Source organism: Sinocyclocheilus grahami, unplaced genomic scaffold (assembly GCF_001515645.1).
Source record: "Sinocyclocheilus grahami isolate Dianchi unplaced genomic scaffold, SAMN03320097.WGS_v1.1 scaffold534.1, whole genome shotgun sequence".
In the NCBI taxonomy this organism is placed as follows: domain Eukaryota; kingdom Metazoa; phylum Chordata; class Actinopteri; order Cypriniformes; family Cyprinidae; genus Sinocyclocheilus; species Sinocyclocheilus grahami.
In genome coordinates, this window is record NW_015505713.1 from 958,757 (window position 1) to 984,078 (window position 25,322).

General features: G+C 37.2%; 1 protein-coding gene across 1 annotated transcript; it reads left to right on the forward strand.

Annotated features, from left to right (window-relative positions):
- Positions 1-16,123: 16,123 nt before the first annotated feature.
- LOC107555415 (DNA replication licensing factor MCM6) lies at positions 16,124-24,463 on the forward strand. Its single transcript, XM_016238193.1, has 17 exons — positions 16,124-16,294; positions 16,608-16,754; positions 17,095-17,205; positions 17,327-17,576; positions 18,510-18,675; positions 18,758-18,903; positions 18,985-19,135; positions 19,897-20,038; positions 20,262-20,403; positions 20,492-20,599; positions 21,524-21,679; positions 21,788-21,916; positions 22,131-22,292; positions 22,858-22,993; positions 23,601-23,786; positions 23,924-24,063; positions 24,172-24,463. Exons 1-17 carry the CDS (start codon positions 16,194-16,196, stop codon positions 24,292-24,294), a joined length of 2,496 nt encoding a protein of 831 aa, XP_016093679.1. The 5' UTR covers positions 16,124-16,193; the 3' UTR covers positions 24,295-24,463.
- Positions 24,464-25,322: the final 859 nt, after the last annotated feature.

Below are 25,322 nucleotides of genomic sequence, written 5' to 3' on the forward strand. Positions count from 1 at the left end.
CTACCCAAAAATATTGTGTGTGTGTGTTTTGACCACTTCTGCAAACCATTATTTTTATAGAGCATGATGATGGAGTTTCCCTGCAATGCCCACTGTTTATACTTTCACTCTGCACAGAGACATGAGACATCATGGTGAGCGCTGTTACTTAGCACAGACTTCTTCAAAGTGGTCTTATCAAAAGCTATTCAAGCATGTGGAGTGGAAAAGTACAACAATCACAATATTCTCAGTCTGTAATCTCCCCCCTCTGATGCATACCATCCATGACGGGGATTCCCTGAGATGTAAACTCTCTCAGGTATGACCAAACGCACCGAACACCCCTTGGCGGGATCTCCAACATGCTGCGGAATCCATTCAACCATGAACAAACAAACACATGAACTTTCTCATATGCAAAATAGTGCAGTCTTGCATTGCCATCTTGTTTTGGTTAGCATTCTAAATTTCGTTCATATCTTCTTCATTTGGTGTTTTCTGTTATTTGCCCCCCACAAATGTGCTTATACCCTTAAAGGGATTTTGTTTATTTAGGTGGTGTCATAACAAAACTATGTTGCCATATGTCTCTGACAATGATTGGCAGTCATACACATAGCCTATATGAGTCACAAAACCTCATTTTGCATGGTGTAAAATAATATGAAAGTGGTTCATTGTGCTGCCACACGGAAGTTTAGGTAAAAACCCACTATTAGGGTTAAGGAGATCATGCTCATAATCACAGTTGTTAGACAAGCATAGTTCAGTAGACAAAAACACATGAAACTCAGCTTGCTGTAAAATAGCTCCAAATGTATTTGGACACTTACGTAAAACCAAGTGATAACCATGAAATAATGTAGAAATCCATGTAGAAACTGCAAGCAAATTATGCTAGAGCTTTTCTCAGAAGCAACTTCATTCTTGTAATAGCTGAGAAGGTGATTTTTAGTGGATGTATGAAGTAAGTTCTTCTGAAGTTCACACAGGTGTCCTAGTAGAGCAACCACAAGGGTAGTTTGTCACATTAATTATAGAAAAAACTATACATCCAAGTGATTATGGGGCATTATATATACATAGAGAGAGAGAGAGAGGGAGAGAGAGAGAGAGAAAGTGTGTGTTAAATGTTGTTAAAATAATGTATATGGGTAATAAAAACAGTAAATAATCTAATCTCAAGTAAAGCTGAATTGTCAGAATCCATTACTCCAGTCTTCAGTGTCACATGATCTATCAGAAATCATCTAATATGCTGATTTGGTGCTCAATTATTAAAAATGCTGAACATTGCTGAAAATTCAGCTTTGCTATCACAGAAATAAATAAATATTTTAAGACATTCAAATTCAATTTTTATTTTATTGTAATATGATTTTACACCATAACTGTACTTTGATCAAATAAATGCAGCATTGGTGAGCATAAGAGACCTCTTTCAAAAAAGAAAAAAAAACTGTATTATTCCAAACGTTTGACTGCTCGTGTATATATAGCCTATACATTGAGGAAAAAATGGTACAATAGCTGTCACTGGGCCGGTACCCTTCAAAAATGATTAATAAGCACCCTTTAGGCACGCTTAACACTAAGCAGTAAAAAATAAATACATAAATAAAAATAAAACAGGAAAAATTATTAAATTAATTTCGGGATGTAGCTAGTTTGTGGTTTTTGAGCCTATCTATATATAACATGTTCTGTTGATTCACTGTAGTTGGTATGGTTTCATGATGCTGGTGACTGGATAGTGCTTAGGTCACTCTCCCATTTGTGGACACCTTTCTCGTAGAGAAAAGTGATCATTTGTAAATCCTTTTGTATGGAGTTTACGTATGCAGCCCACATTTATTACTCGTGATCCATGACAGTAGCATTCAATTCAAATGAGGTGAGGATGAACCACAATAAAACCATGGGAGGTCTTTACACAAGGATAAAGTATTACAGCAGTGTAGAGCTATAGGAAACAAGAGCCTATGACCCCTGAATTGCAAAAGCTGCTAACCAGGCCACCGTGTTAAGAGGTGGAAATGTGTGAGAGCTGACCCATTGAGAAGCGAAATCCATGCGCACGGACAATACAAACTAACACCGGTGACTGGACGGCCCGTTGAGTCAGAGTAATGGGCTCTAATGTAGAGTGTGAAAGATGTTCATATTAAGTCCTTAGCAATGCATATTACAAATAAAAAATTACGTTTTGATATCTTTATGGTAGGAAATTTACAAAATATGTTCATGGAATATGATCTTTATTTAATATCCTAATGATTTTTGGCATAAAAGAAAAAAAGATCATTTTGACCCATACGATGTATTGTTGGCTATTGCTTCAAATATACCCATGCTACTTATGACTGTCACAGATATGGACTTTTGTGTTCCTGTTCTCCTGCCTTAGTCTTCCTTTGACCTAGTTTTCCTGAGTAGTCCTGATTAGTTCATTCTGTTCACCAGTGTTCGTTCTATTATGTCATTAGTCCCTCTCTTGCTTTGTATAAATTCTCCCCATTTCCGTTCAGTCCCAGCCGGTTATTAATGTTGCTTACCTTGATGTTTGGAGTTTATGTTGGAATACCTGCTTGTCTATGGATTTCTATTAAAGGATTGTTTAAATTGCTTTCTTCGTTGTGCGCTTACTCTCGCTCCACGCAATTCCGTGACAATGACTGGTTTTGTGGTCCAGGATCACATTTTTCTGTTTCATTCTTACAATTAATCTGTTCACAGAAATCATTCGGAGTGATTTGTTTGCCAGTCTGACCGGATTTGTTTAATTCAGTTGTAATAACAGGGAAAACCGCAGCTAGTACATTCTTCAAATTATTTTCTTTCGTGTTCTGCAGAAGAAAGAAACTCACACAGTTTTGGAACGACATAAGGGTGAGTAAATGATGTCAGATTTTTAATTTTAAGGCGAAACAATTCCTGTAACTCTGAGTAAAAGCGTCCACAAAGCTCACCGTGGGCTTCGTTTCACAGCTCTGCATGTGTTTTTCCACTTACGAGCAGGGTGAGGGTTAGAGGGTAAAGCTATTGACATCCATAGCGCAGGAAGGAGCTCATGTCTGGGACCATTAGCGGCCACTCACAGTTCCTGCTAGATTGACCCTAGTGGGGCAAAGAGACACTTTACGACCCCAGTGACCCCCAAAACCTCAGCATGTTTACCCAAAAGGACTGGAGCCATAGAGGTCAGTAAAACCAAGATCATTTACAAATGAAACGCAGTTCCAGGGGGCTTGAACAATGACCAAACAAATGCTACTGTATCAGTAAGCAGTTTAACACATGTCAGAGAGTTATTACGGGCCGGAGCTCCCAAATAACTTGAACATACACTGATTCCCACACAATGTCATCATGTACATCCATGATACATAATCATAACACTATACGCATATCACAACACTATCTCACCACCCAAGAGCCTGTTGTGTGATAAACGGATAAATGTGTGTGTTATTGTAGGGGAAGTGGCTGTTTTGAAGGCAGTTTCCTGCTGAAAACCCACAGGGATACCAGCTCCCACTGTGAAAATACTTATGGGGTCTGACTACAAACCATTTCACATTTTTCACTCTAGAACAACAATGCTACATTTCAGCAGGTTATACAGATAACAGCTGATATATGACCGAGTCAATAGAAATGCCTCTTTAACCTGCATATATTATGTTGATATTATAATGAAATACTTAGTGATAATAAACTGGTAATTTTATATACAAACAGAGTTGTTATAGTTAACTAAATCAATAAAAACACATTTTCATTGCTTGAAATAAAATAAACATTAAATAAATAAAAAAAACATTTCTTATTTTTATTTAGTTTAACTGTATGTACTAAAATAACTGAAACTAAAACTGAAATTAAAAAAATTATAAAAACTGTGCAGACATAAAATAAAACACAGGTAAAATTTTAACTAAAATGAAAACAGAAAATAGACAAATCTAAACTAATTTAAAATATTAACAAAACTTTATATAATATCATATATATTATTAAAAAAAAGTTAATAAAAATAATTATTTAATAAATAACAATACTTAGAAGTACTCCTACTTTTTTTAGGTGTAGCGTGCATGTTGTGTACACAGTTTGATTTATATTAGCCTGTGGCAAATGTACTGACGAAGACGGTTGGTTGTAACATGTACGAATGGTTGCCAGGAAGCATAGTTTGTTTGGTGATGAATGATTATGCCATTTACACTATAGAGGTGAGTCAGTCATATAATAATAATAAAACATGAATAGCTGGCTGACTAATATAAAAATAACACTTGCATATTGCTCTTTTGTTGATTTTGATTGCTTCCATTGTCCTCATTTATAAATAGCTTTGGATAAAAGCGTCTGCTAAATGACTAAATGTAAATGTAAATGTAATGTAAATCTCAGCATTGACAAGAAGTACTCAATTTATTTAAGGTATATTTTAAAATATTGGGACTGTAATGTTTCTTGATATAAAAAAATGTATCTACATGACTGTTTAATAATAGAAATCTGCAGTTTAATGTGACCTGCCCTTCAAAGAATTCATGTGGGCTCACCAGGGCTGCATTTATTTGATCAAAAATGCAGTAAAATGGTAAAATATTATTACAATTTTAATTGGCTGTTTTCTATTACAATTTTAATTTACTGTAATTTATTGAAACATGTGATTTATTCCTGTGATGGCAAAGCATAATTTTAGCAGCCACTAATTCAGGTCTTTAGTGTCAAATGTTCAGAAATCCTTCTAATATGTTGATTTGGAAACATGCTCAAGAAACATTTCATATTATCAATATTGAAAACAGTTGTGCTGCTTAATATTTTGGTGGAATCCACTTTTTTCAGGATTCTTTGATGAACAGACAGATCAAAAGAACAGCATTAATGCATCCTTACTGAAAAAAGTATTAATTTTATTCAATTAAAAAAATCATACTAATCGTAAACTTTTGAACAGTAGTAAAGTGCACTAAATAACATAATAATTGAGTTATGAAGTCTGAGGACAGGAGGTTTTAGAAGGAGCCAGTGATAAATGCCATAGTTTTGATTAAATAAAGTGAAAATAAATCTTTGATTTATTTCAAACAGGAAATTTAGCTTATTTCAAAATTAAAGGTATAACTGTGAGACGTTTTGTTTTTGCCATGTGCAGGAATTAGACTGAAGCTCTGCAACATACTACCAGTTTCAGCAAATAAAATGATTAATGTAACCTCACACAGACATGTATACGTACACGTATCAGCCATGCTGTCACATTCATACAAACAACAGCCTCTATTTATAGAATATTTACTGTACTGCTGTCTACAACACAACAGGAACAAGCTTTTTCCGCTTCATTTCAGGAAAGTTAAAAGGTCCAACAGGCAACACATATGTTGTTGTGATACAATGACAGCGAACACGCTTCAAAACACACACTGACGCACACAAACAAACAACCACACATCCAAGCTCAGACATCTGTGTGAAACAGGTTGCCGTTGGAACCCAAACACACAATAACTCACGCACAGGCTACTTGTTTGCAGGATGCTACAAATACAACAATGGTCCGTCACAATATGATTATGCCATATAATAGCTTCCTTCCAGGTCAGGTCCTCTCATCTGTCTCTCTACAAAGCTGTATTCGGCCACTGATCAACCAAAAGGGCAGTTCACTCATTCATTTACTCATTTTCTCACGATCTTAGCTGTGTGGAGGATGTCCTCAAAAGTCCAACAACATCCTGATACACCTGAGAGTCGAGTGTGTGAGCTTGTCTATATGTGTGTGTGGTTTTAACACATCTGGAGAGGTGAGTGTGTTTATGAGTGTGTGGATGTGAGCTTTTCTTTTGAATGGCTTTCAGAAGTGCTGTGATGAAGCACTATAGGAAGGAACATTTTTGGTTTAAAAACCCCTCTCTTACTCTTCATTTTTTACCAAATCCAAGTCAGTGCAAAAGCTTTGTAAATCTTATTACAGTTGTTACAGTCACAAAATTCTTCACTCAGTCCTCCTTACCACCTTACAGCTGGGCACAGCAGTAAATTTCACATCCAAAATACACTAAAACTACCAAAACACGTCATACATGAGTCAAATCAACCCATTCTTCCATAACACTAGCAACTCAACAAACACACTGTCTCATAAAACAATGAAAACCTAAAAAAAACACTAACAACAGATGGCATACAATGTTCTTTTATAAAACAAGAATGACAGCTCTCCACTAGAATTCACTGCAGTACGTTACATGGTCCTTGCTTACATTACAGTACAAAATGATTCTTTTAGTTGTGCCCTTTTGGATAGATGGTAATAAAATGAAAAACTAATGCCTGTGTACTAGGTGTTCAGCTACATCTGATGTAGCAAATTGATGTCTTGGGGCCAATTCACACAGAGCGTGTTTTTGCTCCTAAACAAATGCGGGCAGTGGAATTGGGAAAAAAATGCAAAGTCTTGAGATGCTGAATTTGAAGACTTGTGTATCACATTTTTAGAATGGCATGTCATGCGCGACATGCTGCAAAAGATGTGAGACCGCATGTTTACAACAGGTGTGCCTCACACGTCCTGAAAAGTGAAGCTGCGGGCTCTTTGATCGCCCCCTGGTGGCTGGCTGCAGTACAGATCATAAACCCCGCCCTCTCCATGTAAACGAATGGAACTTGAGTCAAAATAAAAAATAAATTACGCTTCCAATACAATTTTTCGAAAGATTTTGTCAAGTTTTGGTCATTTAAGGTAGTTGTTATCACGCTGATATATGTTAAATTGTTCGTTTTTGTGATAAGTTTGATTTTAGCTAGTAATTTGATGCTATAAAAATGGGGCTTGTCGTTATGGTTGATTGGGTCTGCGGGAGTTTGGATGGAAGTTTGATATCGCGGCTGCACCCCACGACACTACTGCGCAGACTCTGGCACCAAACAAATCTCTAATGTGCAGACTCGGGCTCCAAACGAATCTCTAATGCTCAGACTCGGGCTCCAAACGAATTTCTACTGCGCAGACTCGGGCTCCAATCGAATCTCTACTGCGCAGACTCTGGCTCCAAATGGCGTAATTTACTCAAGATGGCAGCGACCATACTGAGATGCTTTGGCTTCACTTTTCTATAGTGGAAGGAATAGGAGACGCGTCGTCCATCTTTCTTTACAGTCTATGGTTTACAAAGAAAAACAATAGAAAATAGCACTATTGGTAAAAATAATATGTGGGAAAGGCCCATTATTCAGTATTGTATTATTTTGAGTTTTGACATTTAGAAAAAAACCAAATGTTCAAATTGGCCTGTAGGTACTAGGGTTGAGCCGATGGCTGATAGACATCACGATGTTGAGCCGGCATCGTGATCCCCCCCATGCCCCCTGCAATCCGCCGCATCCCAATACCGTGTTCCGAAAGAAAATGACGTGTATACGGAACCCGAACCCCTAAAGGGAATAAATATGAGATGGGAGGAAAATATATATTTCAATACTTTCTCTCTCAGTTATATCATTAGGTAATTATACTGTATATGTATATTGCGGGCATCGGGGAGCCGCTATTATGCCTGGCATTGAAACTGCTTTTGAGTGCACAAACGCTTCACTTTCACTTTCGAGATTTGCAATTGCATGTACTTTGTTTATACTATGGAGCGGCAGTACTTACCACACATTTTATAAGATTAGATGTTTGTCAGTGGTGCTCAGGATCTGCAAATCATTCGCCATCGTCCTCAGTCATCTCTCCTTACTCTGTTTATGTGGTAAGTGAAATTGTATGTACTGGAATGTAACAGGCTACCGCTAGCAATCGTTATTTGTTTTCCGTGCCTTTCTAAATACGGATTCACGCTTCGGGCACCCCACCAACCCCCCCCCCATCGCTATGTTTCACTGTAGACATCGCCCGATGCCAATTTTGTAGACATCGCCCAACCCTAGTAGGTACTGGGGCACTACGCTAGTATCGTGTATCGAAGATAGTCAGAGATATCGCCTGTGGCTGATGCCTTTGACTATATCAAGATGATTATTATTATTTTAAAGCAAGTATTATCATCTAATTGATATTAGCTCTTATTTGTCCCATCATATTTCTTTTTACGTGTTTTTACAGTGTTGCGCATTATAATCAATCACACACGATTCTGTTGAGCTTATGAATGCAGTGACCAATCAGAGGAGTTCAGATGAGTCATCGCTGAAACACTGGAGTTTTGTTGTTGAGAATTCTCTCATCATAGACAACATAGTGCAGATGTACGTGCAATGTAAGTATAAGAGATTCATACAGTGTAGATAGTTTCAATGATTATAACGGGAGTGTTTTTTTTAAAGTGCTAGACCTTGATAATGTAAATGTTCTCTGCTCGTTTTCTGTAGCTGCTGTTTGAATAACTGAGGAAATGTAAGCATTATAATTAGCAACTTACAATGTTTTTATTAAATTGTGATCATGATAAATACAAATTCAGTCATATTAAAAATATTTCATGACATGACATGCTACTTGATTAAAAAGAAATGTTTAGTTAATACATTACATTACACTAACACTAGGCTGCTTTTACCCTTACCCTGGAGTTGGTTCACTCTTTGGCAGAGGTGTAAAGTATTGGAGTAAATGTAATTAGTTACTGTACTTGAGTATCTTTTCGGGTACTTTGTAGTTGTACTGAGTATCAAAGATATTAGCAACTTTTACTCTTTACTTCACAAAATTTTTGAACTAGTGGCTTTGAATCTAAGTAAATAATTAAATAAATTAGCATGTGTCGGTGATCATACAGGCTGACGATAGGACGATATGACTATGGAGCATTTCGCCCAACACTATCAGGTACATAGGCTATAGTTTTGGCTGAGTGAAAAAAAGAATGAATGTAATTTGAAAGATGTAGTCATTGAATGCATTTTGTTTAAAAACCAATAGAAAATGGCTGCTGTGAAAAGTTTAGAAAAAAGTAACTAGAATAGGTTTGTGGACAGGTGTAGTATAAGGTGTGTTTCATTATTTATGACTAATCCACTGTTATGTAGAGCCTGTTATCATAATTCAGATTCATGGTCAAGCTCAATGGTAAGTGAGCAACCGTTTGCGCTTCCTAACAGTGACCGGCTTTCCTGTGAGTCTAGGGTAACAATGGTGGGAAAAAAGGTCCTTCGTTGACGGGACCTATTTTCACACGTCCACGTGAAACCAACGACAGCATTCACTCTACACTTTTGACAAAAACCACCAACTTCAACAAAGACACTTCTGACAAAAAGACTATCATGACAACAAAAACAACCCGTTAAAGGTACCTGAGGTTGCCGTGCAGTCCATGGGAAAATGGGGAGGGTGAGGGGTTTACCAGATTTTCCTAATTGAAAGGTGAAGTGTGTAATTTTTTTAAATGTCAAAATAGTTTACACCTATAAGGAAGCCATTAATAAGTTGATTTCCCTAAAGGTGTGGCTCTGGGGTGCTATCAAAATATTGATGTGCTTGTTTGAGCATCCGGACCAACCTTATACAGCAACACTGGTTCAACCAATGCCATTTTGAAGTTATGTTTGCCTGAACAATGGAAGACTGGGGGATTAAAAGTGGAAGTTAGTAAAAGTGGCACAGAAATGACACATTGTGCAAATGTAAAGGCATTATATGAATTTGAGATTAATATTGCAATTTACATGCATTTGAGATTAATATTGGAATTACATGCATTTGAGATCAATTATGCATGTCATGTAAACATGTCATAACCTGATTAAGGTAATATTTTTTTAAAGGTAATAGTTTTAAAAAAAACTGAATGAGACAAATAACATATGCGTGCATTAATCGAAATATTGTATTGTAGGTAAACATCATATTCATAATATACACTGTAAATTAATATAGAACACCATTACTTGAAATGTCAGTAGAAATGTCGTTAAAAAGTCAGTAGTTTTTCAGTATGCTGTTTTATAAAGAAATTAATACTTTTATTCAGTATTTAGTATGCATTACATTTATCAAAAATGGCAGTAATGGCATTTATAATGTTTCAAAATATTTACATTTCAAAACTATTCGGTTCTTTTAAAGTATATTCATCAAAGAGTCCTTTAAAAAGTATCAAGGTTTCAACAAGAATATTAAGCAGCACAACTGTTTTCAATATTGATAATAATGAGAATTGTTTCTTGAGTGCCAAATCAGCATATTAAAATATTTTTTAAGGATCATGTGAAGACTTGAGTAATGGCCGTTTAAATTATTTGTAAAATAATAGCAGTTAATATAACATAATAACAGTTAAACAGTTATTTAAAACTGTAATAAAAAATACAGTATTACTGTTTTTTACTAGTTTTGAACACATAAATACAGCCTTGGTGAGAATAAGAGACTTCTTTCAAAAACAATAAAGAATCTTACAGCCCCCAAATGTTTAAATGGTAGCATATGCAGGAATATTTCATTAGCATATAAGCAGTTTTCTGATAGCCCTTAACCTGAAAATGATGAGTATGGTCATTTCTTTGTGTGTATCTATCCCTCTCTGTGAGAGAAAGAGAGGACAGCATTAATCGATGGATAAATGGGCTCCCTGCCTGCACTGACAGTGCATGAATTGTCAGACTTTGTGTGAAACGCACAAACACACACCTGCTGTTAGACACAATGATCTTCCTCCGAGGACTCGTTTTCTCACTATGTGCTAATGAGAGACCAACTCAGTCAAAGATTCCCACCAATATACCCAAAACAAACAACAAGGAACATACAAAACAGTAGGAGAGAAAAGTGGGGGGATGCTAAGACATCCAGGTGCTGACACAGACCAGTGCCATTTTATTCCCATGCTTAAAAAACACATTTTCCCCGGATATACAAGTGCAAATAATGTGTGCAAATACGCCTACCCCAAACGCATGGCCTATATGTATTCAACATGCAGGTCCCTACAGGTATTTGTAGCCTGTGTAATTATAGAAGCCTGTTAAAAACACACCTGAAAATCAGGATTATGGGGGTTTTGCTTTTGCAACACCATTAAATCCTTGCTGGATTTTCACTCTTTGGAAACTCTAACCGAAAGACTTTGTTTGACCTCAAACAGCTCTCGGAGCTCTAAGTGCTCCTGTGACCTTTTTTTTTGCTGACCTTTGACCTCTGACATCTGTACGCTGCTCTCTTGCTTCTGGTGGAGGTATCTGAAAGCTGCATTATGTGTCTATATATATTTATGCAAAAATCTACTTTTAGCCAAGCCTGCTAATGGTAAGTAAATGAAGAAAATTTGCCAGGCATAAATATTTCTTAAAGGGGTAATTGACTGGGTTTTTTCTAGGCTTGATTGTGTTTATGGGGTGCAGTCTAACATGTGTTAATGCTTCGTTTGTTAAAAAACTCATTATTTTTCACATAATTTACCTTTATTCCACAACGCTCTGTCCCTTCTCCTCTGAAAGCGCTGATCGTTTCTGGCTTTTATGAAGCCCCTCCCTCAGAAATAGGCGATGGGCTCTGATTGATTAGCTGGCCCAGTGTGTTGGGATTGGCTAAACCGCCTCTAGCGTGCGCCTAAACGTCCCGCCCCTCAACATAGCTGCATGGTATCAATTTGAGCCCGATTGAGATGCAGAGGATATTAGTGAAGAGGATCGCGCAGAACCTGTGCAAGCACGGCTTTTAATGGTGGGCCTAAGATTTTTGTTTGTTGTTGTCTCATACTTTTAGATACGCTGTTATTTGTAAATGCTACTGCTTCTGTTAGCTTTTAATATACGGTTTTATTCTGATTAAAGCTTTAATACAGTTCGGCAACCGCACGCGCGTCCATGTATAAAGATTCTCATAGCTATAGTATGTGAAAATAAGTGTATTCACTGGTCTGATGATCTGAATGAGAGAGAGAGAGAGAGAGAGAGAGAGAGAGAGAGAGATGCAGAGTGTGTGCAGGGCGAGGCCAGGAACAGGATGAGAACGCTGCTTTAAAACATTTTGAAACTTGTGAATCAATTAGAATCGTTAGAAGACAGAATCGCGATTCATGATTAGCTGGCCCAGTGTGTTGGGATTGGCTAAACCGCCTCTAGCGTGCGCCTAAACGTCCCGCCCCTCAACATAGCTGCATGGTATCAATTTGAGCCCGATTGAGATGCAGAGGATATTAGTGAAGAGGATCGCGCAGAACCTGTGCAAGCACGGCTTTTAATGGTGGGCCTAAGATTTTTGTTTGTTGTTGTCTCATACTTTTAGATACGCTGTTATTTGTAAATGCTACTGCTTCTGTTAGCTTTTAATATACGGTTTTATTCTGATTAAAGCTTTAATACAGTTCGGCAACCGCACGCGCGTCCATGTATAAAGATTCTCATAGCTATAGTATGTAAGGAGGGACTTTGTAGAAAACGAAGCGTTTGAGAGAGGCGGGGCATAGAGGACCTACAATAATGTACAGTATTTGAAAAATAATGTGTTTTTTGAACATTAAAGCATGTCACCATATTCTGTTACACCAAATACACAAAATAATGATCTTTAAAAAAGCATCATATGACCCCTTTAAAAAAACTGAAATTGCAATCAACCACCCCTTAACAGTATTTTGCATTATTTGTTTTTATAAAATATATTTAAAATGTACACAATATTTTTTTTAAAGTATCTTATGCTCACCAAGGCTGCATTTATTTGATCAAAAATACAGTAAATCAGTAATATTGTGAAATATTACAAAAAAGTATATTTTAATATATTTTAAATGTAATTTACTCCTGTGATGGCAGCCTTCAATGTCACATGATCCTTCACAAATCATTTCAATTAGCTGATTTTGTGCTCAAGATTTCTTATTATTGCCCATGTTAAAAATAGTTGTGCCTATTAATATTAATAATATTAATAAAATTAATATTTTTGTAGAATCCATGATGCATGTTTTTCATATTCTTTGATGAATATAATTTTTACTGTCACGTTTGATCAATTTAATGCAGCCACACTGAATAACTGTATTAATTTCTTGTATCAATTTCTGTAAAAAAAAATCTGTTTTTTTGTCTCATATATTATGGACAAACAATGCAGGCCACTAGCACTAGTGTCACTAGCAGTATTATAGATTTTAAAAACTGCATTTATCACAAAAAAGGCGATCCATTGTCATTTTATTAATTTGCAGCTTATTGCATTGCAGCTTAATTTAAGAAATAATCAACATCTGTCACCACATGGAGACAATCTTAGATGTAGATGGCATAGATGTACAGGTCAAGAAAGACATTTGGTCTGAATTACTCCTAAATTAACTAAAAATGCAAGACGATTTTTACTTACACACTGCATGCATCACTGCCATTTTATGTACCTGTAAAAGGTCACTTGCTGATACCAAGCTGTATGTACATGTATAGAACAAAACCTAAAAATAACGTAAAAAAGTATAGTACATATTATTCTAAACTGTTAATAATCACAATGAAGTCACTGAATGCTGAAAAAGTGAAAAACACTTTTCTCACAAATGCAGTCACAAGAACACTAGAGTGACTTCAGCACAGCTCTCAGAAATCAAGTTACTTTTATCTAGCTAACGTCATTTAGGAGGGGGTGCCTACACATGATCAAGGTTACACCACCAACCAAAAAATAAACAACAACTCTATATTCTCTAGTGTTATGACATTCAAAATGATATCTGTCATATCTTGTTTTACATCTTACAAACCTTGACAAATACTTGTTTTCACTCCAGGGATATCTGGCAGTTATGCTGTTGTGTGCAGGATTGTGAAAGACATAAATCTCCAGACTAATGCAATATCTTATGCTCACACTGGCAACTGCAAGCATGCAAGAAAGTCCTCGTACTCCTGTGCCAAATGTTACGAAACATCTGATGTACTGAAGACACCCTGCAGACAAAACCGTCTAGACGTCGTTTGCCTTAACGCTATACCTGGCTCAGGTGTGTGTGGTGATCCAGCCAATGCCTTAGCGTATGTTTATCATATTTACTGAGTAACGTCTACAGTGAAGTGATTAGATTGCAAAAAAAAACTTGTTTGGGTTCAAACACATTGAAGGCACATAAACACATGTACCCTCATACAAAGAGAAAGACTGATAGAGTGTACAAATGAACTGAACCATTAAAATAAACATAACAGTGTTGATTAAGCGTTACTTTGACGTCTGCATGTCTTCATTCTGCCTACCAATGCAAGTGCGACTTCAAAATTTTAAAATGCCGCCACAGGATGAAATCAACCGCCATGACGGAAACCACAAAAACAAAGCCACCTACTTATATACCACAACTCAGGATACGCCCAACAGACACTAAAAACTCTCACAGACACATACATTCATATACATACCACAAAAATGTGTTCTTAGTTACTATGATCGAGAGTGTTTTTTATCCCAACCAAACTACCAGGTACAGATATAGATATCTATCCACAAAGTCTTCCAGCCACACACATCTGATAACCGAAACTTGTCAACAACATCTGTTACCTCTGAGAAAAATTAATGAATCTAGAAAGTATTTTAAGAATGAATGAAAACCTTAATGATTATATTTCTGAAGGCCTCAAATCAGAGTTTTAATGTAATGCTTTTACAATACTTATATTATCATTAGTAACAGGCCAACATTGCCAAAATTGACCATATTTACTTTTGCATGTTTCTGACCAAATTGTTCATGACTTATCTGTTATGTTGTTCCCAAGAAAGTTTGTCCAGTTTTGTCTAAAATGACTTTATTCTATGAAGATGGCTTGACTTTTGGACAATGTTAATTACTAAATAAATAGTTATTTAGATATTGTTTTGGCAAACTTTCATTTGGTGTTGCTATGTTTTGGTACTGTATGTAATGCCCACTTTTCACATTCAAAGTCCTAACATACATTTTTTTTCTCACTGAACATCCTGTTTCACTTGAAAATATATCAGATTACACTGTAATAGAGTGACAGACTACAGTAAATTGCCTTTTGCAACACATTTTCTTAAAATCTGTTGCAAAGAGCAGTTCATTCTAGTAGCAGACAATTAAAGTAGCTACATTCAAACTATTAGAACTATCACAACCCTGACTGGTATATTTTGAAATCAATCTGTTCATTATCTGTCAAATATGATAAAATATTTGTTAATTTGGAAGTTGTGGTTAATGGTTAGAGAGTTGGACTCGTAACCCAAAGGTTGTGGGTTCGAGTCTCGTACCGGCAGGGATTGTGGGTGAGGGGAGTGAATGTACAGCGCTCTCTTCCACCTTCAATACCACGACTGAGGTGCCCTTGAGCAAGGCACCAAACCCCCAACTGCTCCCCGGGCGCCGCAGCATAAATGGCTGCCCACTGCTGCGGGTGTGTGTTCATGGTGTGTGTGTGTGTTCACTGCTGTGTGTGTGCACTTTGGATGGGTAAATGCAGAGCACTAATTCTGAGTATGGGTCACCATATTTGGCCACATGTCACATCACTCTAAATGAAGTGTTTTACCACAAGCCCTATGATTTTAGCTGTTGTGAGAGTAAAACAATCACATTTTCAAAAAAATACTTAATGCTGCCTTATAAAAATATTACTGGTGCACATTTTTCATTTCACTTGCATGTTTGGCATATTTTTATGCATAAATTAACTCTCTGGCGCTATCTGCTGGCTTTATTAAAAAGCTGATTGTTTACATATAATATAGTAATTGCGCCATCTACTGTTAACACAAGGCACTTCCTTAAAACTGAGTGACAATACATGAAATCATGTCATGTGGCAAGTGATGTCTCAAATAACTGTTACAAGTTTTTGTTTTGCTGTATTGATACTTTGTGCAATTTATTGTATTTTGAAGTTTTAAACGAGGCAACAATACTACCACAATATATAAATAAATATGGGTCTGATAGGCCTGATACTGAACTATTTTATAATTTCATATCATGTTTACATCTTTATAGAAACTGTCTGACCTCGACATGATGCCATGCCCCCTCCCCCCCCCGAACAGAAAGCTCGAGAATGATTGGCCACTGTGGCAGCACCGAAAAACAACAATCTGATTGGATCCTGGTGGCGCGAAAATAATCACATGGTACAGCATTTCGCGCGAAAACGTCTGAGACAGCTCGTGTGCTTCTTGTGTTTGACGGGACATCGCGTACTTTATTGTTATAACGTCGTAACAACAATTTATTACAAAAATGGATCTTATGGAACAAGGAGCAAATCCGAATGCTGGGCAGACGATCAAGGACGAACTGGCGGGAAAATGCCAAAAATTATTCCAGGCTTTTTTGGAAGAGTGAGTAAATGCGGTGCTTCTTATTGTCCCTCAGTATCATGAAATTTACACGATGGGTAACGTTAACCGTATAGAATAATTACAATATTTCCTATGAAACATTACACGCTTGTACACTAACATTAGTCGTACGATTTCATGTTAAACTACAAATAAAGTTATATGGAATTGTAGAATTAATATGTTCGCATGAACATTACACCCGTGCACGTGAACATGCATTATCTTTGCTATGATGTATAATAAATATATTTGTAAACATTTTTGGTCGTAATCAGAATTGCACACTAAATTGTTGTGTACCGCTCCGCAGGTTTCAGAATAGCGATGGAGAAGTGAAGTACCTGCGGGACGCAGAGGAGTTGATCCGGCCGGAAAGGAACACACTCGTGGTCAGTTTTACCGACCTGGAGGGCTTTAATCAAGAACTGGCAACCGCCATCCAGGAAGAGTTCTACAGGTGTGAAAGGAGCCAAAAGAAAAATCTAAATTGTTTTCATACATTGCTTTTGAATTTAGTCACTATATGCGTTGCTATATTCATCTTACCGTTGAAATAGAAGTACACAGTCATTTAATGATTAATGCTTAAAACCCTGAAACATTATCATGTAGCACATAATGCATAATGTCAGATGTGTAGTTATTGTGTAAAGTAGTGTGTGGAATATGAGTATGCAGTGCAAATTGACTTGCATTCGGCAGAGGCTTTGACAACTAAAAAGCTGCTTTATTGAATTGATAACACATTGTTTTTGTCTGCATGTACAAAGTCAAACTTTTTTTATGTTTTGTTTTAGACTTTACCCCTTCCTGTGCCGTGCTGTGCGTAATTTTGCTCGGGATCATGGAGAAGTTCCAATCTCAAAGGAATTCTATGTTGCCTTCCAGGATCTACCAACCAGACACAAGTAAAGAGAATTTTGAAGACAGTGTTAAAACTAAAATACTGTATATCTGTCAAAATGATATTCTTGTTATTTTGAACACATGCCTCCTTAACTAATGTGCTCCTGTTCTGGGCTCCTGCAGGATCCGTGAGTTGACCGTGGTGAAGGTTGGCTCACTTGTGCGCATCAGTGGCCAGGTTGTCCGTACTCACCCGGTTCACCCTGAGCTGGTGAGCGGGACCTTCCTGTGCTTGGACTGTCAGGGAGTGATAAAGGATGTGGAGCAGCAGTTTAAATACACTCAGCCAAGCATATGCCGCAACCCTGTGTGCAACAACCGTAGACGATTTCTCCTGGATACAAACAAATCCAAATTTATTGACTTCCAGAAGGTATGACAGGAAGCCATAGACTTTTATGTGTTTTGGTCCCCTTTCCTCTCTTGAAATGATGGAAAAGTTACAGTGCAAAGCGTGAATAGGTAAAGTTCAAAACATCTTCTTTGTAGTTGATGATATTTCATTGGTAAGGACATTTTTCTGTTGGTTAGACCTTGAGGAAAAAAGGAGAAATTTGTAATTTTTCTGCAAAATGTTCCCTGCTACACACAAGTGACGTGTCAAAACCTATTTTTTACATGATAATTTGCAATAACGTTTTTATAAATGAAATCTTAAATTTAAACTTAAAAAAATTTAATTCATATTTGAAGCAAATGGACAAGTCCAGGAAATAAAATAATTAAATCAGTAGTGAAAATAAAAGGTTGTTTCAACAGATGTTTCTTATGGCAGTTTCTAGTGGCATAGGGCTATTTTAAAAGCTAATAGTGATATTTCTAATAAAAAAAATTGCCATTTTTATTTAGAATGAAAAAAAAAAAAAAGGCACAAGGTTTGCTGTGCTGGTTTTTATGGCTGCATAGTTATTCCAAAAATGTTATGATTACATACAAATATGCTTTAAAATAACAATAGTTGTTATTATTATTAAATGAAAATATAAAAACAAAAAATATTACTATTGTAATATTTCACTGTAAAAAAAAAAATGTCTCTCTGAAACATACAGCACGTTTATTTAATTAAATCACAGTGACTGCGATTGGATAATTGCACTAATCCATTATTTCAACTTCAACTCAGAAAACAATATCCCACGCTTGAATGTTACATTTTTATTAATCTTTCCTATTCTGTTGCACTCTGTCAGGATGACTGAGTGGTTGACATTTCATCATACTAGCCCCGTGCCATTGTCGACTGCTGTACTGTGTTTTAAAGTGTTGTTAGTGTATTTTGATGTTTTACTTGCCTTGATTCCAGGTGCGTGTCCAGGAGACACAGGCTGAGCTGCCACGGGGCTCCATTCCTCGTAGTTTGGAGGTGATTCTGCGGGCCGAGGCTGTGGAGTCGGCACAGGCCGGTGATAAATGTGACTTCATTGGCTCCCTCATCGTTGTGCCAGATGTATCCCAGCTGTCCACACCAGGTACACACCTCTCATCCAGTCGGCCGTCACTGATGTTAATACAGCGGTTGTAAGTCTTGAGTATTGATTATGTTTGTTTCAGGTGTGCGAGCTGAGAGCAGCTCTCGTACAGCTGGGGTGCAAGGTTACGAGAATGAGGGTCTCCGTGGGCTTAAAGCGCTGGGTGTCAGAGAACTTTCCTACAAACTTGCTTTCTTGGCATGCCACGTAGCCCCCACCAATCCCAGAGTAAGAGTCGAGCCCAATGTAGGCATGGAGGTCTCATTTCTGTTATTCCAGATTATTTTAATGGGATGTCTCTGTTTGTAGTTTGGCGGTAAGGAGATCCGGGATGAGGAGCAGTCAGCGGAGAGTATCAAGAAACAGATGACGGTACAGGAGTGGGAGAAGGTGTTTGAGATGAGTCAAGATAAAAACCTCTACCACAACCTCTGTACCAGCCTCTTCCCTACCATTCACGGTTAGCCACTTTGAACATCAATATGTTGGGCACAAACACAAATTAATGCTAACAAAATGAATTCATATATTAGTGGTCAAGTGGCCAGTGGCAATACCAGTAACAGGAGAGTGGTTTGGCTGATATAATGCAGATAAATAAACATTGTAAAAAGTGGAAATTTGCAGTTGTTACCTTGAATGAATAGTTAATCCTAAAATGAAAATAAGTCATCAGTTACTCAAGCTCACGTTGTTATAATCGCATAGACAAATTTTTTTTAATGAATGGAAAGAAGTTTTTGGAAGCCCATTCCCCAAAATGTTGATGCCTTAAAAAGTTCATGAAGACATTTTAAAAGTAATCCATATAAAGTGGATCTGGCACATCAAGCAAGCATGTTTTAGCTGCTGTTTACCATATTTGATGTGCTCTATGTGCATTGATCAATGTCTATATGTGTCTCTTCATGAGACTTGATTTGTGTGGATTTCTCATTGTAAACTTTTTATAAAAGTTTTTATTTGCAAGGATGAACAGAGATGTTATGGGTTTGGGATGACATGAGGATGAATAAATGATAATTTTGGGGGAAACTAACCCTTTAAAGAGCTATTTCTACCTGATCTGTCTTTTGAAATGACTTTTAGCGGTGTAACCAAATGTAGTTGTGTTGATTTAGTCATCGAAATAGATTTAGATTTTAGGTTGTCTTGACTAAACATTTTCTACATTATATGATGCAGTTAAATTATTTCTGATATGAAATCTGTTGTTGTCAGGTAATGATGAGGTAAAGCGAGGGATTCTGCTCATGTTGTTTGGAGGTGTTCCTAAAACCACCATGGAGGGCACATCTCTGAGAGGAGACATCAACGTCTGCGTCGTTGGAGATCCCAGCACAGCCAAGAGCCAGTTCCTTAAGTAAGACTTGTTTATCTTGTAAAGCAAGAGCACTGTTAACAGACTATACTAATGTAATGATTCTTGAACGCATATCAGCCAGTATTTTTAGAGTTTTAAATGTAAAGGTAATAAGGTGTAATATACTGACATTGCAGAGAGTTTTTTCATTTTCTTCTGATTTGTGTATAAAAAGCATTAGTTGTCAGTATGTATTAATTCTCACGGTTTGGCTGTTATTCAGGCATGTTGAGGAGTTCAGTCCCCGTGCGGTCTACACCAGCGGTAAAGCCTCCAGCGCGGCCGGTCTCACAGCTGCTGTGGTGAGAGACGAGGAATCACACGAGTTTGTCATTGAAGCCGGAGCACTCATGTTGGCTGACAATGTGAGTTTATCTTTACAAATGATTTGTGTAAAGTCCCTGTACGTCCGAGTCATTGAAATCCCTATTGATTTGACATTGTTGTCCATAGGGTGTTTGCTGCATTGATGAGTTTGATAAGATGGAAATGAGAGACCAAGTAGCCATCCATGAGGCTATGGAGCAACAGACCATCTCCATCACCAAAGCGGGGGTCAAGGTGAGAGTCAAAGATTAAAATGCAGATATATAGGTCACATATTAGCTTATCTATCATCAGTGCATTTGGGACATATTTCTACTAGCAGTTTGGATTAGGGCTGGGAAAATAAATCGATGCATCGCGAATCGAGAAATGATTCTGAGATCTCCCGAATGCATCGCGATTCTTTCTCGAGTCGATTCTGAGCTTAGTTTTGAAAAGCAGATGGCGCTGCATGCTTTAGACAGCTATACTCTGCTTGTTTCCAAAACCTTAAACGCACTGAACCTAAAATAATCATTCATAAAATTAAAAAAAGGTTGACACGAATTACAAGGGTGGTCACAGTGGGCTGTTTACATTAATCTGGCATCATAAAAGCATTCTGACCCGAGGTGAAATTACAGACTCAGGCAAACGGACAAGCGCTCTTCAGCGCTCTTCTTCATGAGCATTTGAGTGTGCGGTTAAAATCTAGATTAGAGCGCCATCTGCTGTTAAAATCTAAACTCAGAATCATGCATTTGGAAGATCTCAGAATCGAGCCACGAATCGATTCTGCATCGATTTATTGTCGCAGCCCCAGTTTAGATATAAAGACCTATAATAAGGCATTTATTAGGGGCGGATGATAAAATTAGGCTGCTGTCACTTTAAGACTTAATGCACTATTCTAATATACTTACCCGTTTTTTTCCAGCTGCTAACATTAAATTAAGACCTAACCAACTGTGTTTACTTCAACACTGGCCAAGAGAGGCATTTTGTAATAACTTTGAGAATATTTTAGTTTTTTTTTTGGACAATGCAACACTGCAGTGTCAATGTAACTGCAATAGAGACCAGGTTTATCATGTCTACTGGTACATTGCACACCCCTGACCACTGTAGTTAAGATATTTTATACTTGTTCCATAAAAGACTCATTTTGTCAAATTGTAGGCCACTCTGAATGCTCGCACATCCATCTTGGCTGCAGCAAACCCAGTGGGCGGACGTTATGACCGCTCCAAATCTCTCAAACAGAACATCAACCTGACGGCACCCATCATGTCACGTTTTGATCTCTTCTTCATCTTGGTAGATGACTGCAATGAGGTATGAGTATGTGTGTTCTGACCAACAATCCAACAGCATATGAAGATGATTGTAGATACAAAGGGATGTTGTTAGACTCTTAGTAAATGCCTCTGTCTTTTATTTCAGGTCACTGATTATGCCATTGCCAGACGTATAGTGGATCTCCACTCCAGAATTGAGAACTCTGTCGAACGGGTCTACAGCCTAGATGAGATTCGCAGATACCTGCTGTTTGCTCGCCAGTTCAAACCAAAGGTGAGAAGCTCAGGTAGACTTAATGCAAGCAGGTGTATGCTTGAACCGAAAAGCTTTCTTGTTTGCATTTGGTTCAGATCTACACACCTGGACACTTTGTTTACAATTTTTGTATGAACTGGTATTTGGCGCCACGCTGTCACATTGTCACAATGTCAGCTATTTCTTAACTGTGTCTCGATCTGTGTGTGTGTGTGTGTGTGTGTGGTATCAGATCTCAAAGGAGTCTGAGGAATTCATTGTGGAGCAGTACAAGCGTCTGAGACAGCGGGACGGCTCCGGAGTCACTAAATCAGCTTGGAGGATTACAGTACGGCAGCTGGAAAGCTTGATTCGTCTTTCTGAGAGCATGGCAAGGATGCACTGTTGTGATGAGGTGTGTATGGGAAAAAAACGAGAAACATGATTTTTGTTTCCTGAAATGATTTTAGTTAGCTCCAGGTCTGTCGACAGCATTACAAATCCATATCATTTCACCAAATTATTTCAGTTATTTCAAAGGTCCTTTCAGCCTATAAAAGAAAATGAACCAAAACCCACACTCACTAAGCAAACAAGTATGACTAACAATAGGTTAAAAATGACAGACAGTCTCGTTTCCATCTTTTTCCAATTGAATTACCTCTTATCAATGGAAAGCATGCTTTGTCACACATACTGTACAGACACAGAGAAAAACAAACACATGTATAGAAACTTATTGTCGTGCTGCCCCACAGTTGACTTTTTTACAAATGTAAAGCTACAAGACATTTCTTACTAGCAAGGTGGTAACATCACTGTTTTTAAAGCAGTTAAATATACAGTTTCACTAAGAGACGCTGCTGCTGAACACAATTGAGAGGCGCACATTACCACCTAGGGTGTGTATTATTTTTCAATAATTCATCAGCCTGTAACCAATTATTCCTTAATTCTGTCTTCTTGTTTCTATCGTTTAGGTTCAGCCAAAGCATGTCAAAGAGGCTTTCAGGCTGCTGAACAAGTCTATTATTCGGGTCGAGACTCCTGATATTAATCTGGACCAGGAGGAAGAGGAGGCCATGGAGGAGGAAGAAGATGACAATCAGATGAATGGTAGAGTCATTCTCTGTTTCTAGACGTGTAAACACTTCATTCAGCCTCTAAATAAAGTAATTTTGATAAATCTAAGTCTAGTACAACATGCTTCTAAACCAATATTTCTCAACTGGGGAGCCCCAATGTGTCTTAGAGTTTAGGCATATTATTCTTACTTAAAGGTATAGTGCACCCAAAAATGAAAAGTCTGTCATCATTTACTCACCCTAATGTTGATCCAAACCTGTATGACGTACATTCTTCTGTGGAGCACAAAAGATATTTTGAAGAATGTTGGGATCTGAAACTGTATTGTTATCAACATTCTTCAAAATATCTTCTTTTGTGTTCCACAGAAGAAAAGAAAGTCGTACAGATTTGTAATAACGTGAGGGTGACTAAATGATGACAGTCTTTTCATTTTTGGGTGGACTATCCCTTTAAAATACAACAACAAAAAAATATGTACAACATTAACATGTTTTTGAGCATATTTTTATTACAACAGAAGAACTAGATGTACATTTAAGCCTAGACTTGAGTATTGTTTTGGACAAAGGGGGCCTTAAGAGTCCAAAAGTATGACTGTTTTAAACATACTTCTTTGTTTTCTTGCTGTTTTTAGGCCATGATGCACCTAACGGTGTGAATGGAGATGTTAATGGAGAAGTGAATGGTCACGAGCATACAAATGGTATTAACGGTCACGGGGTCAACGGTGAAAGCGCCAAACCCTCGCTGCGACTGTCATTTGCAGAGTATAAACGCATTTCTAACCTGTTGGTGCTACATCTGCGTCGTGCTGAGGAAGGTGAGCACTCTACAAGTCTTAGCAAACTGTAATTTCAGCAATTATTATGCACTTTTAACACAAACTACAACATGACAAGCTCAGACAACACAGCACAGCCCACAGGAATCTAATTTGCATTGTGCCATTTCTCCTAGCCGAGGACGAGACTGCGCTTACGAAGAGTGAAGTAGTGAACTGGTATCTGAAGGAAATCGAATCAGAGATCGATTCAGAAATGGAACTCATCAATAAGAAGGCAATGATAGAGAAAATTATCTACAGACTGGTTCACTATGTAAGGAAACATTTTCATGTGATTTAAATCTCTTTATGTGTAAGTTATATGTGAATATGTTGTGTTGAGACAACATTAAGTGTTAATATTCACTTTTATCTTCATCAGGATTATATTTTGATTGAGCTGACACAGTCTGGGCTGAAAGGATCAGCTGAGTCCAGTGGAACAGAATCCCAGGAGAAAGATGTTACGCTGGTGGTCAACCCCAACTACACATTTGATGACTAAACATTTTGACCTTGACATTTTCTGCTGTATTAACTCAAAGTAAGGGATGTAATTTGAGATGGCATTCAGAAAGTGGTGGTGTGCCTCTTCAGTCCCTTCTCTTTTTGTACATTTTTTAGCTTTTTCCCCACAATGTTTTTCCATTGCTTCATAAGGATCGTTATAACCATTCTCATTTTTATGAGGATTTGTGACCTTGCAAAAAAAAAAGCTCTTTTGTAAATATGTTTTTTGTTTTTATTCTAGTGTTTTAGAACATTTTAGAATGTTAGTAATGGGCGTGCATACAGTGTTTTGCATATATAGTTTTATCATGTTTTGTTAAGTGCTGTCAAAGTGTAATGTCAATGTAAGTTGTGTTCATTATGCAATAAATAATAACATGTTTATTTGCTGAAAAACATGTCATCATTTATATGTTTAAAACAATTGTTATTCATGTTTGGAAATCACTTATAATGTTCGTGGCCAGTTGTCGGTAGAAATTACACGTTCAAATACCTTGGATTTATAAATCGAGCATTTCTATATATCCTCCTGAGACCCAGCTATGGAGTTTTTGCCTCTGTAGAGGACATTATATTTTAGTGAATTTCTCTGAGACCTCACATGTCACAGTTTTAAGTCTGGATGTCCTGTACAGAGCACATTCAGGGCTTTCCAGAGATACCAAATGATTGGATGTTTCACCGTGGCCACTCTCTCTCCTTGGTTTTTAAAAATGGCTGACATTAATTTAGTGATAAAATTGTACATCCTTATGGAAATATGATAATATTTTGTAATTATAATTTAAATCTGATTCATTTTCAAATTGTTTGTCATAAATCAACATCTCAGGAAAATGTTATGGGGTTTCAAATCAAAATATGACTTCCTGTTATGAAACAGGACATAATTTCATACATGTCCACTGTAGAGGACACCAGGACTTAAAGCATTTTTATTATACATTTTGGGAGACAAAAGAATTGAATAGGAAAAAAAATTATATATCAATATTCTTATGAAATATTAGATATTATTAT